General features: G+C 38.9%; 1 protein-coding gene across 2 annotated transcripts in view; it reads right to left on the bottom strand.

The window, feature by feature from the left end:
• LOC148900924 (TOX high mobility group box family member 3-like) overlaps nucleotides 1–12,920 on the bottom strand; it is a 71,278-nt gene extending 58,358 nt beyond the window's left edge. For both annotated transcript variants that reach the window (XM_088992995.1, XM_088992996.1), the window contains exon 1: nucleotides 12,370–12,920. In XM_088992995.1, the coding sequence (XP_088849121.1) occupies nucleotides 12,370–12,471 (102 nt within the window). In that variant the 5' untranslated portion in view covers nucleotides 12,472–12,920. The remainder of the gene's footprint in view (nucleotides 1–12,369) is intronic.
• Between the last annotated feature and the right edge of the window lie 1,712 nt (nucleotides 12,921–14,632).

Genomic DNA, 14,632 nt, shown 5'->3' with positions numbered 1-14,632 from the left:
CAGGCCGCATTCCCTGGAATAACTCTAGCAACACAATGTGCTTCTGATTACTGCTGTCCAATTTGGTACTGTTGTTAATCCCAAAACAGATGTGCCTATAGATTCGTTTTTTAGGTCTTTTCTCAGGATGGTCAATTTAGAGGACTTCAATTCTTTTGCTCGGACAACTTTTGGGAAGAAACGAGACCTGCCTCAAGGTGAAGCACAAACAAGATCGTCAACACCTGAACAGAACACATCTGACAATCTGTTTCCCAAAAGCAAACGGACTCACCCAGTTACAGAGAGCGCTTAACTCCGATTAGCTGGAGGAGGTGCTGAAGGTCACCACTGTGGAGCGGAGCAGCCAGCAGTCTTCATAAAACCATGCGGCGTATCATTATTTTCAAAGTGTTTCATTATGGACGGTTAACCTTGGCTAACTTTGACCTAACGCTGTAATCAGCTGCCAGTAATGCCTTCCAAACAGGGCAATCAGGCCTGCACACTGTTTGTCAGCCAAGAAAATACATCAAATGTAGAATTTAAATGCCAGTGCAGGTTTTTTAAAAAGTTATCTTTTTTAAGAGTGGAAAAACATACCATTTAGGGCATACGGTGCCAATGTTGAAACCTTCATCTGTTATCCCGCTTCATGAAAAGTTTCAGCTGCCAATACAAACAACCAGGACATGCTGCGAACTCTCAAAAATATCAGATGTGGAATCAAGAATTTCATGAAACCCATTTGGAGCATAATTTTAGTTGATGTTTCAGGGACTGTACCCCCAAGCTGCACTTTCCTTTGGCAAGTAATGTCATGGAGATGAAACACCTCCGTAAGATATGAAATTCCATTGACATGTTACTGAAAGGGAGGACTGTGTAATAAGAGATTGTTAGGTGGAAGGAAAAGGTCAATTTTGGCTTTGAGACAACTTTGAGAAAGTGTATAAAATTTAGTTTTAAATATAATCATGTATTTTGAGTTTTCACTGCCCCAGTCCACTTGCAATGGGATCAACAGTACCTATAGGTTATGTTTCCTCCCAGACAAGTCAAAATGACAAATTTCGGATAGATCAGCAAAAGGTAATTGGTTCTTCCATACGTGCTGTTTTAACCCCAGTAACATTTATTTGTTTTTAATGACTCACACTAAATTGCCCATTGCAGTAAAGACCGAAAAATGTCTTTCAAACTGAAGAAGCGATAGCGCAAACAATGTTATTATGTGTGGTTCTCATTACACCAGTACCATGCTTGGAAGGAAAAAGACAGACTGAAAGTGTAGCGGCCTGGGTGGGATTCAATTTTCAGAAAATACAAAGCTTGTTTAAGTGGTCAAAAAGGGTCCTGCGCTGTTATTGGAATGGCTTACAATGTGCACACTGATGGAATTAACTTGACTTGCAACCCCTATCATTTTCATGACTGATTTCACGTGTGGCAGCATGCATTGTCACCAGTAACCCTGGAACAGTGTGACCACAATTTTGACTTTCAATTACCGTGATTGACAAGCACACTACTCATGCTGTGGTCAGCGATGGTCTACTCAATGAGAGATCATTGTGTGAGAGTTATTTATTTTGATCATTCCTTGAAAAGTCCGGTTGTTATCTCAGTGACCAATCAAACCAACAATAACCAAATATTCAGAGTGATGTAATAGTTGGAACTGAGTATAAATTGATTCGTCATAGCTGGAGAATGAAATGCTACAATGCTTACGGTCGTGTAGTGACAGAGCCAAAAGATAGACAAAACAAAACAACAAAAATCAAATTCTTCCTTGATTGTTCTAGTGCCTGAGAACTGTCAATTTGTCAACTGTCCTCACAGATATTTAATTGGAGGTGAAAACACAATGAACAACTTGCTTGAACATAATAAAAGCCACACTATCTTTTGATCCATGATGGAAAAAAACTATGTTCTACAGTGCACCTATTTGTCCATTAAAATGAGAGCATTTTTATTTAAAGCTAATATTGAAGCTCTTTGTCCGATGACTCTGAGAGATATTTGCACACCTGCTGCTTTTGTCACTCCTTTTGAGTGCAGCCCGGTAACACATTGCATTATGGGAATGTGTCATGTGAGGGAAAGGGAGAGAGTCTGGGGGTTGGGGGGTTTTGCAGATAAATCATAGGCAAAACACACCTGCAGCCCAGAAGGAAGAAATTCTAACCCTATTGCTGGAAGGGAACCATATACAGTAAATGTTTTATTTTAAACTGGATTTGACAGAGAACGTTAATATACCACTATCATGAGATTACGCATTGATCTTGATTAGAAGCTAAACCAAATATTACCAGCAGAAACATTTCAAGGAACGCAAGAAATCCAACTGAGAGAATTGAGAGGGGATGGCATTTATCATTGAGGGGGGAAGAGATATTAAATCAAGCATGTCAAGTTAAAAGACAACTGTTTTAATACGGCCCATGAGCCCATTAAGCGGATTGGATAGAAGAGCGATGAAAAATAGTTCTGCTACCCCAACTGGAAAGCTCTAAAAATTGATGTTTTCTAACCACTGTCGGGACACAACACTGATTTAATCAACCAACAAGTGATTGACTGGCTCTATTGAGAAGTGCTTATTTACTCTGGATAAAAAGCAGCTGGAAAGTGAATATGCTGCATTTATGTAGGTATGTAACTATACAGAAACATTCTTTGACAGAATGTTTGTTTCCCTTCAACCCTATGAGATGAAGTGACCCAAATCAGTGATCTTTCTTGTTGCTCTGTGGCACTTGGGTCAAGACTCTCATTGAAACAATTTTAAATGTTGTCCACAGGTCAAATCTCAGTGAGAATTAGCGCTGCAGCAAATCGCATAACTTTTGGCTTCTGTTACTGACCATTCTCAGAAATGTTGAAATATTACAAAAATATTGCCAACAAACACGTCTAGCCCAACCATATCACGGAAATGGACCAACTATCACTCACTTTCGAGATCCCATTGACCCACATGGTAGAAAAAAAAGGAACTAGCACTGTAGCGAGACTTTCAATGGTATGAAGTCAACTATTTCTTTTGTGCTTAGTGCCCGTGGTATAACACAAAAATGGCCAGACTAAAGTTGCAATCAGTGTGGGATCGATGGCTGACACAATTTAACTAAGACACAATTTGCAAATGGATTCTGGATGTTTGGGCTAACATGTCAGCTTGCAATGTTGATCGACCTATTGATGAGACGCGCGTAAACAAGACTGAATCTGACAATTACGCGCACTCTGTTGTTACATACTTTAATAAAGTACAACCAAACTCGCTCGCGCTCCTTCTGCTCTTTTTATAAACATAAGCTAGCATGCACATATTTTTTTAAGCTAGCTAGCATACATTTTAACATTAATTCATTTTTTAAAAATGCTTCTCGTGTATCTGTAAAATGCAGAAATAGTCCCAATAACTGCCACTACGCCTTTTAATACGGTGAACCATATTGTAGTCAAAATACTACTACTTTCCTTTTTTTTTTTTTTTTTTTTTAAATCCTAAAAACCTTTTTTTATAGATTTAGCCTGGATGTTATCGAATGCACTGTGGTGAGCGGAAACTGAGTCCATGGCTGGCAACCTAACAACCGCATATCTACATTTTACAAGCACACAACAGAGAGATAAGCGGCATATTATGAGCTGAGGACTGAATGCACAGCTGCGGGTTCACACGGACGCTCAGGCGCTAATAGCACTGAGTCAACATGTGCAAACATAATTTCGGAGCTTTAAAATTGGATTTAAGGAAGTGTTTGAAACAAGAGGAAAACGAGCAACTTTATTGCTTGATCATTTTTATCTGGTGGTGCGCTCTCTCATTTCACGCTGAGTAAACATGAAAAGTAGTGGTAATTATTTTTTGTTGTTGTTTTTTTTTTCTGGTTGCTTTTCTTTGACAACACGCAAAGTCAGAACTGAATAGTTTGGTTGTTGGTCTGTTAATTTTTTTGTTTGTTTTTAGAAAAGATCAATTTTCAAATATGCCATATGAGATAAATTCACATGATTTTAGAAAATGTACAAAGAGTGTGAATTTTTCTGATAATGTTAAATGTTACTAAGAAGCTTGAACTCCGAATAGATGAGGTCATATTAAAGAAACTAGTTCAATTGAAATTGTATTGGATTTATCTGTATTAGTCTCGTAGCAGAGAAATTTACATTTCACAGCAGCAAAGTTATGAAAGGAAGAGGAAAAGAAAGAAAGAAGTAGAAAAACAAAATACAGGAGCTGCTGGAAAGGCAGCCACTCTTGCAGTGCCATTTTGAAGTCAAACGAACAAAAAAAAAAACTGGGAAACGTGGTAGGAAACCCATTGCATATTGAGTTGTAATGTCCAGAAGTGAACAGAATCTTAATCCAGACCAGCACCAAAATGTTATGGGTCTTTTCTTTCTGTGTGACTATTCCTTGAAATGTTTTCATTGTGCAGACTAACAAGTAACTAATTATAATTAATAACTAATTAATAAATAATTAGTCAGGCTGCCTTTTCACGATCCAAAAACATTGTTTTTACTTGTGTGACAGTTAAGGATGTTAGCATGCCCATTTCGCAACATTGACCCTGTGAACGTCCTGTGCCGCGAAAGAAAATGAAAGTATACTATGTCACTGTACAGTTGACAGTTTTTACATCATTGAGAAGTCAGTCGGCAACATCATTCTCAAATATGGGAGCTCAATTAGAGAGTATTGTGGCAATGACGATGCACTAAAAATAAACCCTCTCTCTCATCTCAGTGGGGAAATTGGGTGTTTAATAAATCTGGCAAACTACAGCTCCTGACAGGCTACAATTAAAAGGCTGTAAGGGGAAAAAAACAGCATCAGCTATTCACGTCTTGTACAATTACACATTTTACACACACCCTGGAGTCCTATCTGTCAACTGTTGGGCTTGAAAAAACAGCTTGTGAGGTCACACACACACATACACACATAAACACACTCTTCCCGGGCACACAGTTTAAGTTGTGTTTGGATATGTTTAGAATGTGTGTGATGAAATGGCACCAGCTGTGTACACTAGAGCGATGCACAAGGCCCACGGGTAGAGGCGAAGCTTTAACCCTTTCCTTGCTTACGGTGGAGAAGGCGGGACAAAAGACACAATGGGACCAGGGAGGGTGGGAGAGAGCTTTTGCAACTCTTCGGTGTCAGGATCAGTTTCTTTTAACAGGCCTAGTAAATGCCTCAGGTAATTACAGCTGCAGCTCCCTTCAATAGACTTGTTTTTTTTCATCGCGCAATGAGTTACTCAAGAGGATCATAGGTGGCTTAAAAAAGAAACACAAACTATAAAGGCATAATTGTAAAAGTGTACTTTGCTCTTGTAATGTTGTAGGCCACCAAGAACATACAAACGGATTCAATTACCAGCCAGAATACCGCTGGAGATGAGCAACCACCAAATAATAGCTATCGCTTTTCCAAAATGGTGCCCAATACAACTACAAGAAGCATACCACATGGAAGACATTAACTAAACTGAGTTATAGGGGGGAAAACAACAAAACAGTCAAAGAGAAGAAAGGTCTGCTGTACCAACCTCTTGGAATAGAAAGACAGATTCTATTCAATAGAGGAGTGAGATAAACAAGAAATTGAGTGCTGTGGTGGAGACTGCTAGAGTATAATACTGCCCAGCCACAGGGGAAGCTACGGTATGCTCAATTATCCTCAAATTCTACAATGACACATTTTATTCGACAGGCAGTGCAAAAAAAATGGAGAGCTGCACCTAAGTAGGGACTGGCGTGTAATACTTCAGCATCGAGAAAAAAAGTCAGCAACAGAGTAACATATTATCTTGTGGGTTTTTCTTTCTCTCTCTTTCTCTCTCATTGAATGATGTCTACATGTATATAACCATAGAGCTGCAGTTTTATTTGAAAGAAGACTGAAGGATACAAGTTGGACATGGGCAGTATTTTTTTAATGGACAGAACTGTAGTGGAGTTAGCATATGGTATTTTATTATTTCTAGCAAGTCAAATGTTACAAAATCACAATTTTATTTGAAGGATAAGTTAAAGGGTGGCAATAAAGCAGTCTGCTGTGGAAAAAGTGGAGATTGGAACGTAATACAACACTTGGGAGTCCAGAATGAAGACATGGTAGCAAGGTTAGCTAACATTTGGACAGTATGTGTGTTTTTCATTTCAAGCTGAAATGTTGAAACAAGTGATATGCCAATTTCATTACGATACTAAGAACAGAAAGACAAGAGACCGCCGCAGCAAACAGCAGCACATATGGCTAATTTACAACAACAGTGTTGGCTAACATTAGCCTGTGTCTTCTTATTAATCATTTCTACCTGCACAAATGTTACACTGGTGCAACAACTATTCTATTTTGCCAATGTTTTTCCTTTCATCCCCCCCCACCCTTACATACAAATCTTGTTACATATCTACCCAAATGTTTTAGCACCGATGGAATTCCTGTTCGTTTGAGTATTAGCACCAGAGCAGGTGAAGAGTTTGCAAGAACATCTGTTGGTAATTTCAATCTCTCTACGCCTGGAGGCTATGAAATCCCACACTAAATGGATACTGTATTTGAAACATTATTAAGAAAAAAAAGGGAGGGAGGCAGACCAGATGGTCGTAAATATGAAGGATACACTGGTTCTCTTTCATGAAAGCATTGAGGTTGATCACATTCTGCTTTTACAAATACCAAAAAGCCAGACAAACCCAAATAGCTCCTCGTCTTGGGACCAGCGCTGAGACTTGCACACGTAACCACATAACTTTCGCTGTCTCACATCATGTGCATTATATGAAATCGGACAAATAAATGCTGTATGACTGGAAATAAACTCCACTGTGCTTGTGTAAAGGTTTTCCAAACAATGGAAGCAGATATGTTACTGACTGAAACCTTGTGTTGCTTCAAGTGATCGAAAGTGGCAATATGAAAATGCGGAGTCATCAATGCAACGAGAAACCCTTGAAGAGCAATAATGTGAACGCCCGACAGTGAATATAGCAGAATAAATCTGCGTAAAGCGGAACATCTGATGTCAATTTGTTTTTATGTTCCCGTAAATATTCCAAAAGGAGGATGGAAGTTTGGCTAAAATGACTCAAACAAGGACATTCAGCACTGAGTAGTTATCCTGACATGCAGTCAATCAATAATCCTATCAAAACTTGCACATTGGCAATATTCACTTCCACACAACATCCGTAATATTGACTCTCTTCCCACTTTCAAATCCCACCTCAAAACCCATCTGTTTAAAATTGCATTCACAGTTTAGTTTAATCAGCTATTTTAGTATTTAACATTTTATTCGTGGTTTTATTGTTTTGGTGCTCTTTTAAATGTAAAATATCCTCAGGTAATTTGAAAGGCGCTTGTAAATTAAATGTATTATTATTATTATATTCAGGTTTTGAAAATTGATGTAAACATGTGCAAAAAAAAACAAAAATATGATCAAATTCAGGTTTAAGAAAGACATCAGTTAATTCTTAGGACAGAAAAAAAACTTTCTTAAAGGACAACCCACACCTGCGGACAAGTTGTGTCCATAATTTGTAAAATCACTTCAAATGACTTCTACTGAGCGCATTTTGCAAAGATTCCACGGCATATAGCTATATTTTACGCTTTATGACTCGCGCTGAATATTCAGGAAGTCTTGTTTTCGAGTTGATGACGATGCCTGAAGTGACGTCACGGAAGGAACGCCCCTGACCGAGAAAGCGACACACAATGCATTTTGAGGGACTTTGTTTGGTCTGAATACTTTGTGTTGATGGCGAAATTAGAAGGAAAACACATAAATAACGTGATGGTGAATCGTTGTGTGTTGCACCAACACTACTATTTGATACTCGCTGACACAAATTCCCAGCAAACAAATCAGCCCATTTCCAACGGAGCTTGGGCGCCATCTTGTGCTTTTTCTGGGCACTACATTGGAGTCCAGACGGCTCAAATTGATAAGGAAGGACTTCTTTAATCGATTGCAAACATTTATGCTTTCCTCTTCAGAACTATTATATTCATAACTAGATGAGTAACAAGGAAGCATCTTCTCCGAATCTGAACTCCGTGAGCCCATTGTTTTGTTTCTTGAGCAAGGCAAGACGACCTGGTGTGACGTCACGAACTGGGGCCGGGACTTTCGGAAAATCCCCAGTTTCGAGCTGATTTGTGGCACTTTAAGGACACTTTAAGTCATTTTTATTGCTGTTTTGCATTTGACTAAAAATATCAGCCTGAGTGTTTTGGGTATTTTAGATGCTATAAAACGTGTTTCTGATGTCAGGAAACAAAAAAATGGTGTCGGTTGTCCTTTAAATGTAAAATATCTTCGGGTGATTTGTAAGGTGCTTGTAAATTAAATGTATTATTATTATTATTATTATTATTATTATTATTATTATTATTATTATTATTATTATTATTATTATATTCAGGTTTTAAAAGGTGATGTAAACATGCGCAAAAACAAAGACAAAAATGATCAAATTCAGTTAAAAAAAATATCAGTTAATTATTGGGAGAAAAAAAACAATGTCCCCATTGTGGGATGATTAAAAGCTTTCTGATTCTGATTTTTAAACTGGTGTTGAACTGATCCAACTCCAAAAGTTTGAACGCACAAGGTTTCCTGCAACATTTTTGTCTGCAAATTCAAAATCGTACTACATAATCCTACATTCAGATTCATAGATTTCAAATGAACGATGACATTCCCTTGTTCAACATTCTTCTGTATCAAGTCGCGGCTTGTTCCTCTTTCATATCGTCTCCATTAGTCATGACTGCGCCATCTAATTAATGTCACTCGTTCAGATTTTTCTGATATTAAAAACATTATAAAATAAAAAAAAATCTAATGTCTCACTAACTGCCTGGGTTGTGTTTTTATTTTTTATGTTACTTCAGATCCTGCCAAGGTGTATTAATACTTTTAAAAGAGCGATACATAACACCAAGCGCTTGGCAAACTGAGAAATAAACCTAAGGACAGTTGGCATGACGCATACGAAGAAAAGAATGCGTCCACCATGCAAACAATACTCATTAGCATGAAACGCTTGCTTTGTGCATGTTCGAAAAACCCACCCCACCCCGCCCACTCTTCAGCACTCCATATCCATTTCCATCCTACTGCAACTGGTGGAGATATAGGATAGACTTCCTTTGGCCTAGTGGCCAATTAAACGTTACAGATGATTACACTCGCCCTGAGGAATTTGGAGCAAACGAAGACCAAGAAATCTAGTGGAATCAAAGAAGCGTTCTCTCGGGAGCTGATGAAGACATGATGAAATTGGGCACATATGACAAGTTGGCCACAATGAAGCTGATGAAACAGTACAACAAAGCCGGCAACTTTTTTTGGGCAGCGGCAGAGACCAAATAGACCTGATAACCCAGCAGGAGCAGGGAAACGTTTCTTTGACTTTACCACAATGGCAAAAACAGTTGTGGGATTATTCTTCTGTCAGAGTGATACATCACCATGAGTAAAACCCTGGCATCATGAGACTCCCTGACCCCCCTAAAAAAATATTTGGCTTGCATAACATTCTGCATCTAGTAAACATACCACAACTCCCTGGTGATGTTTCACAAGCATGCAGTGAGGTTATGCTTGGAAACCTTGTCATGGAAGTAGAGAAAGAACATTACATGGTCTCTGACAGTCTGCACATGAAAGTATAAAATGCAGTCAATCAAGAGTTTTGATTTAAATCTGTATTTTGGATGGGGAAGGAGGGTTGGATGGGGCATATTATAATCTATCATGTCATTGTTAACTCATTCACTGGCAGGCGATGTGCAAATATGTCTCCACTCCAGTGCCAGTGTGTTTTGTCATTTTCTCTCAAATTGCGGGACCCACAGAATATTGAGCTTTAAGACAACATAAATATTAAATGCAGCGTAAGAACCCTTAGCCTCTCTTCTTTCAAAAAAAAAAAACGAGTTAATTCCTAAATTATAAGGGTCTGGAGTTATATGAGCTTGAAATAAGGGCTGCTGTCCAAAATACAATGCAATATTGGTTTATATAGCAATTTAACAACAACTGAAGATGGAACAAAGCGCTAACATGGAAAAACGGAAATGCTGCCCCCTTGTGGAAAAAAAAAAAACATTCCCAAAGGCTATGGCCAGCGCGTTATCGGCACCAAAGCAGGAAAAAAAACAAAACCCGAACAAATTCGGGAATGCCGCTCTACGTCATATTTTCAATTCGCGAATTCGGAGTGTCAGGAACCTTAGACTCTCTTCTTTCATCAGAAAAAAATGAGTTAATTCCTAAATCATAAGGGTCTGGACTTATATGAGCTTGAATTGAGGGCGGCTGTCCAAAATACAATGCAATACATACACATTTGTTCAGATTTCAAGCTTACTTGGTTGTAGAGTTATCTGCATTGAAAGTGGGGGCGGCTGTACAAAAGGTAAATGCTGCCCCCTCATGGGAAGGGGAAACATTGCCGAGGTCTGACCGGAGCTTGATTCACACCCACTTAAAAACAAAACCTGAACAAATTTCCGAATGGCGCTCCACAAAATGCTTTTCAATTCCCGAATAATTCAGGAATGGCAGTGAGTTAAGAATTTGTCATTTTTTAATTGAAATGCACTACTTGGCTGTTACCAAGGGAGGCGCTGTTGATTCACTCGCAGGTTTTATGGGCTTCAGAAGAAGAAACATGACATCCGTTAAGGTCCACGTTATAGTCCCGCTTAGGCTCGAGCATGATTCTACTTGATTCTACTTACATGGAAACAGGAGCTCCAAACATTCACCTTGAAATACTAACCATGCTTTGAACTGGCCAATATTCATAAAATTCTTGTCCGTTTCTCTACAAGCATGTTTTGAAGGAAAAAAAAATGGGTCTATTTTTTTGTCACAATTTACAACACCGCAGAATGGATGTTCAAAGTGTACGCTCTACATTCGTCCTTTGTCTACAAAAGTCTATCGTTCCCTCAATAGCGACATAACACAATGTTGTACTTAAAATGTGAACAATCACTCACAAACATACTCTACCGCAGCGCTAAAGTCGCCATTACAGTAAACAATGGTACGAAAACACTTCTGAACTATAAATCTAAAACAATCAGATTCAAAATGAACTCCTATAGTGACTGATTTTTCACGCGGGGGCACTTTATAACTACAAATCCTCAAAATGACAAGTGAGATGTAGTCATACATGTTTACGTGTGCATTTTTCCAGTTTTTTTTAATTCAAAGAGATATTTTACAAAAAAAGTTTGTACTTTTACTCTCCACGGCTGCTTAAACTCTGGCAAAGCATTTGAAGTAAGCAACTGAGAGGTTATGCTCATAAAAAGCCGATTTTTTTTTTTAACAAACGTGCAAATTTACCAGTGATGTAACATAAATGTGTACCCAAATTGGAATAGAACAGACTATCACTAAGTTACATTAAAAATAAAAATTGGAAAGTCATAAATAGAAAACAAACACATGACAAACAGTAAGTATAAGTGTTAACGTCTCGTGCCACAGGACGACATATGACACCGCTGCACTTTGAAATCTCTCAGCATACGATGTTGTAAATCAAAAACCCCTCCGCCCCCTGTCATATTCATTATTTGTTTCGACAAATTGAATTTTCAGAGAATAAAAACGAAAGAACCTTGTTCAAAACATTTTCAGGGGTTGATTTCAGTTTTTTTCAGGGTATCTTCCTCCTGTGCAAAGTAGTTGAATCAACCGTGGCTTTGGTTCAGTTAACTATTGTATTTTGAAAAATGTACTCCGGGAAAAATTGCCCAAAAAATTAATAATGATTTAATATTTCAAACATTCGGACAAGGTTCTCTTTGGACAATTTGTTGTTCAATCTTTGTCAATGGGGAAAAACAGCAATTCTAGTACTCGTGCAATGACTGCTTGGGTAGTGATTTGCCTTCTTCTTTCATTATAGTTGATGGAAGTAACAGCATGACTTCAAAATCCAAGCTTGACAAAACTATGGCATTGGGTCACATTACGGGTTGCAAGTGAAGATATTCATTTATTTTTTGAAACTGGATTGCAGATGATCAAATGTGTTGTTTCTGACTTTGTGTTCATCATGTTTGCAGCAAGATCTGCATACAAACTAGTGCCATAATTCGTGTCATATGGCAATGCATTAAGTTCTTGTCGAAGCTCTTTGCAGATATTAACATGCAGCACTAAAGTCTGTTAAAAAGTTTGCTTCCTGAGTGGCAGGTGAGTGATGTCGTTTGATGACAATCAGAGAAGGAAAACCTGCACATGTTGAAATCCGTTTACAAGTGATGCACTCTCGCGTTCGGGTCATTCTCATCAAACAAACAAGCACTCTCACCTTGTTGAAGTTGTAGTATCCCAAACAATGGGAGAAATCCATGTTCACTGGTTCTCCCGGAATAGCATTTCCACCGGCAGTTGGGTAAAAACGTACATCCATGGTAAAATGCAGGAGGGGGGGTGGTCGCGCTGCTGTGGCGCGCCGGGGTACAGCGTGCTTTTCTCGGCTTGACAATCCAAAAATGACCTCGGCGCCTGGTAGTGATATTATGGTGACTGTATAGGTTAATAGTCAAAATAGGAGTTGGAAGTAGTATAAGTTCGGGTTATCCCCCTTCTACGCGCAAGAGAGTCTTTGCAGGAAAGCTGTAAGAAGGTGCCCCTCATGGAGCGCCAGTGGCCAAGCATGTACACGCAGCTGCTGGATACAAAAGACCGGCAGGGAGCGAGCGAGCGAGTGGGTGAGGAAGCGAGAAAGGCTCGAGTGAGCCTGGGTTCACCTCCCCCTCCTAACTTATTCTCCAGCTCCTTCTCACACGCACCGATTTAAAAGTTAAAAGTGAGTTCCTCAAGAAAACATTTCCACGCGAGTCGAAACGACTGAGCGGAGGAAGTATCCGAGCTAGCTAAATTGTGCAGGGGCACCACGGACACGCCGTTGCGTGGAAGTGATGTGAGATTGTTTGTAAAGAATTGAGGAACGACGACACACGAAAACAAGGTAAAGTGTGCCAAGGAGAACATACTCAGCAAGACACGCCCACACGTAACAACAGGATGCAAATACATTTTCAAAATACTTTTTGTTACAACAAAAACACAACATTTAGGTTGGGTGTGTCAGGTGTTAGTGATGTTTTTACAGTGAGACCTTTCAAAGAAGTGTTCCCGTGTTTTCAACGATTTCAAGACTTGCACCAACATAATATTGTGTAGTGGCGGCCGTGGATTTGATTGGTAGGCCTTCAGTGGTGCTACTTCTTAATCAATCCAGATTTTTTTAAAAGTGTGGCGTGATTTACTACAAGTCCACGAGAGGGTACCATTAGCTAGGAAATAACTGACCGACCTTTCTAAATGCTGTCATTTCTTCTTGAAAAGTCCATCTTGAAAATGGCTTTAACAGGAAATCTCCAACTAAAGCCATTCCTTCTCCTCTTTCAGCTATTGTTGGTTGACAAAACTGCTATTAAATCAACACAATATATTTACATATGCAGCTCGCTACCGATACAGTGTGCTAGCTTTGGCCAGTATGCTCTTGTGACTAGCGGCTTGTGATCACAGCCGTTTTGATTGGCTAGTGACTCACTAATCATAGTTTGCGAAAATTCTGACGTTGACCAGCGCCTTCAAGAAGGTGTTGTACCCCTTTTGGGTTGCCAACTCGAATTCTGATTGGTTTGAGCAACAGTTTTATTGAGACATTTGATGCGACAGGGTCCGCAGAACTGATTGTGAAGGCGTCCAGATATATTTCTGACCCTGGTAACAAATAATGGTTGACATGTGATTGGTTACACGCTTAAATATGAAAACACACGTCTGGAAGCAACACAACAGGGGAAAGTAATGAAAGGAAGCTGAAAGACAATTTGGTATTTTTAATAAGAATTCATGGACAAAATGTAATTAACATCAGTCCGTGATTCAGATATTTTTAGGCCAGCAGAGAGGGCTTTGCAGGCGTTGGCGGTTCGCCACTGGTGTTCTGTTACAATACAGTATACAGTATACAAAAATAGAGCAGCCTTTTTTTTACTGGATGAGGAAAAAAAGTTGTTTTCTAGATGTTTCTGTTCTTTATTAAACATCAGGAGTAAGTCAATTGCGTTCACATGCACACGCGGAGATTCATTCACATACACACACTTTTTGTGAAAACAAACATGTCAAGCACAACAATGACTTTGATGAAAATATATATAGCTTTTGTGACAACTCAAACTATAAAGTATAAAACCAAAATCTGAAGAAAAGCTATTGATGGCAAAAACATAATTTATTTGCAGAATTACGACCACCAAGTGACTGACTCACCACGTACCTCATGGGTGGTTTTCTTACATGGTGTACATCAGTCACTACTGGGATTCTTGTTATTTTTTCCCCCTTCAGAATCATATCACACATGTGTGATATGATTCTACTGGCCCCATCGCTTCGTGAGAGTCTCACGAGGGATTATTTGTCCATTGGAAATGTGTTGGTAATACAGTGATACCTCAGTTTATGAACGCTTTGGTTTACAAACTTTTCACCTTACGAACATTAAATTCGCGAGAATATAATCTTGGCTTATAAACTACTTTTCAGAAAAA

The sequence above is a fragment of the Hippocampus bargibanti genome, linkage group LG03 (genome assembly GCF_051943395.1).
Source record: "Hippocampus bargibanti isolate YZ-2025 linkage group LG03, ASM5194339v1, whole genome shotgun sequence".
In the NCBI taxonomy this organism is placed as follows: domain Eukaryota; kingdom Metazoa; phylum Chordata; class Actinopteri; order Syngnathiformes; family Syngnathidae; genus Hippocampus; species Hippocampus bargibanti.
Note: the sequence above shows the minus strand (reverse complement) of the source record. Positions and strands in the feature narration are given on the sequence as shown.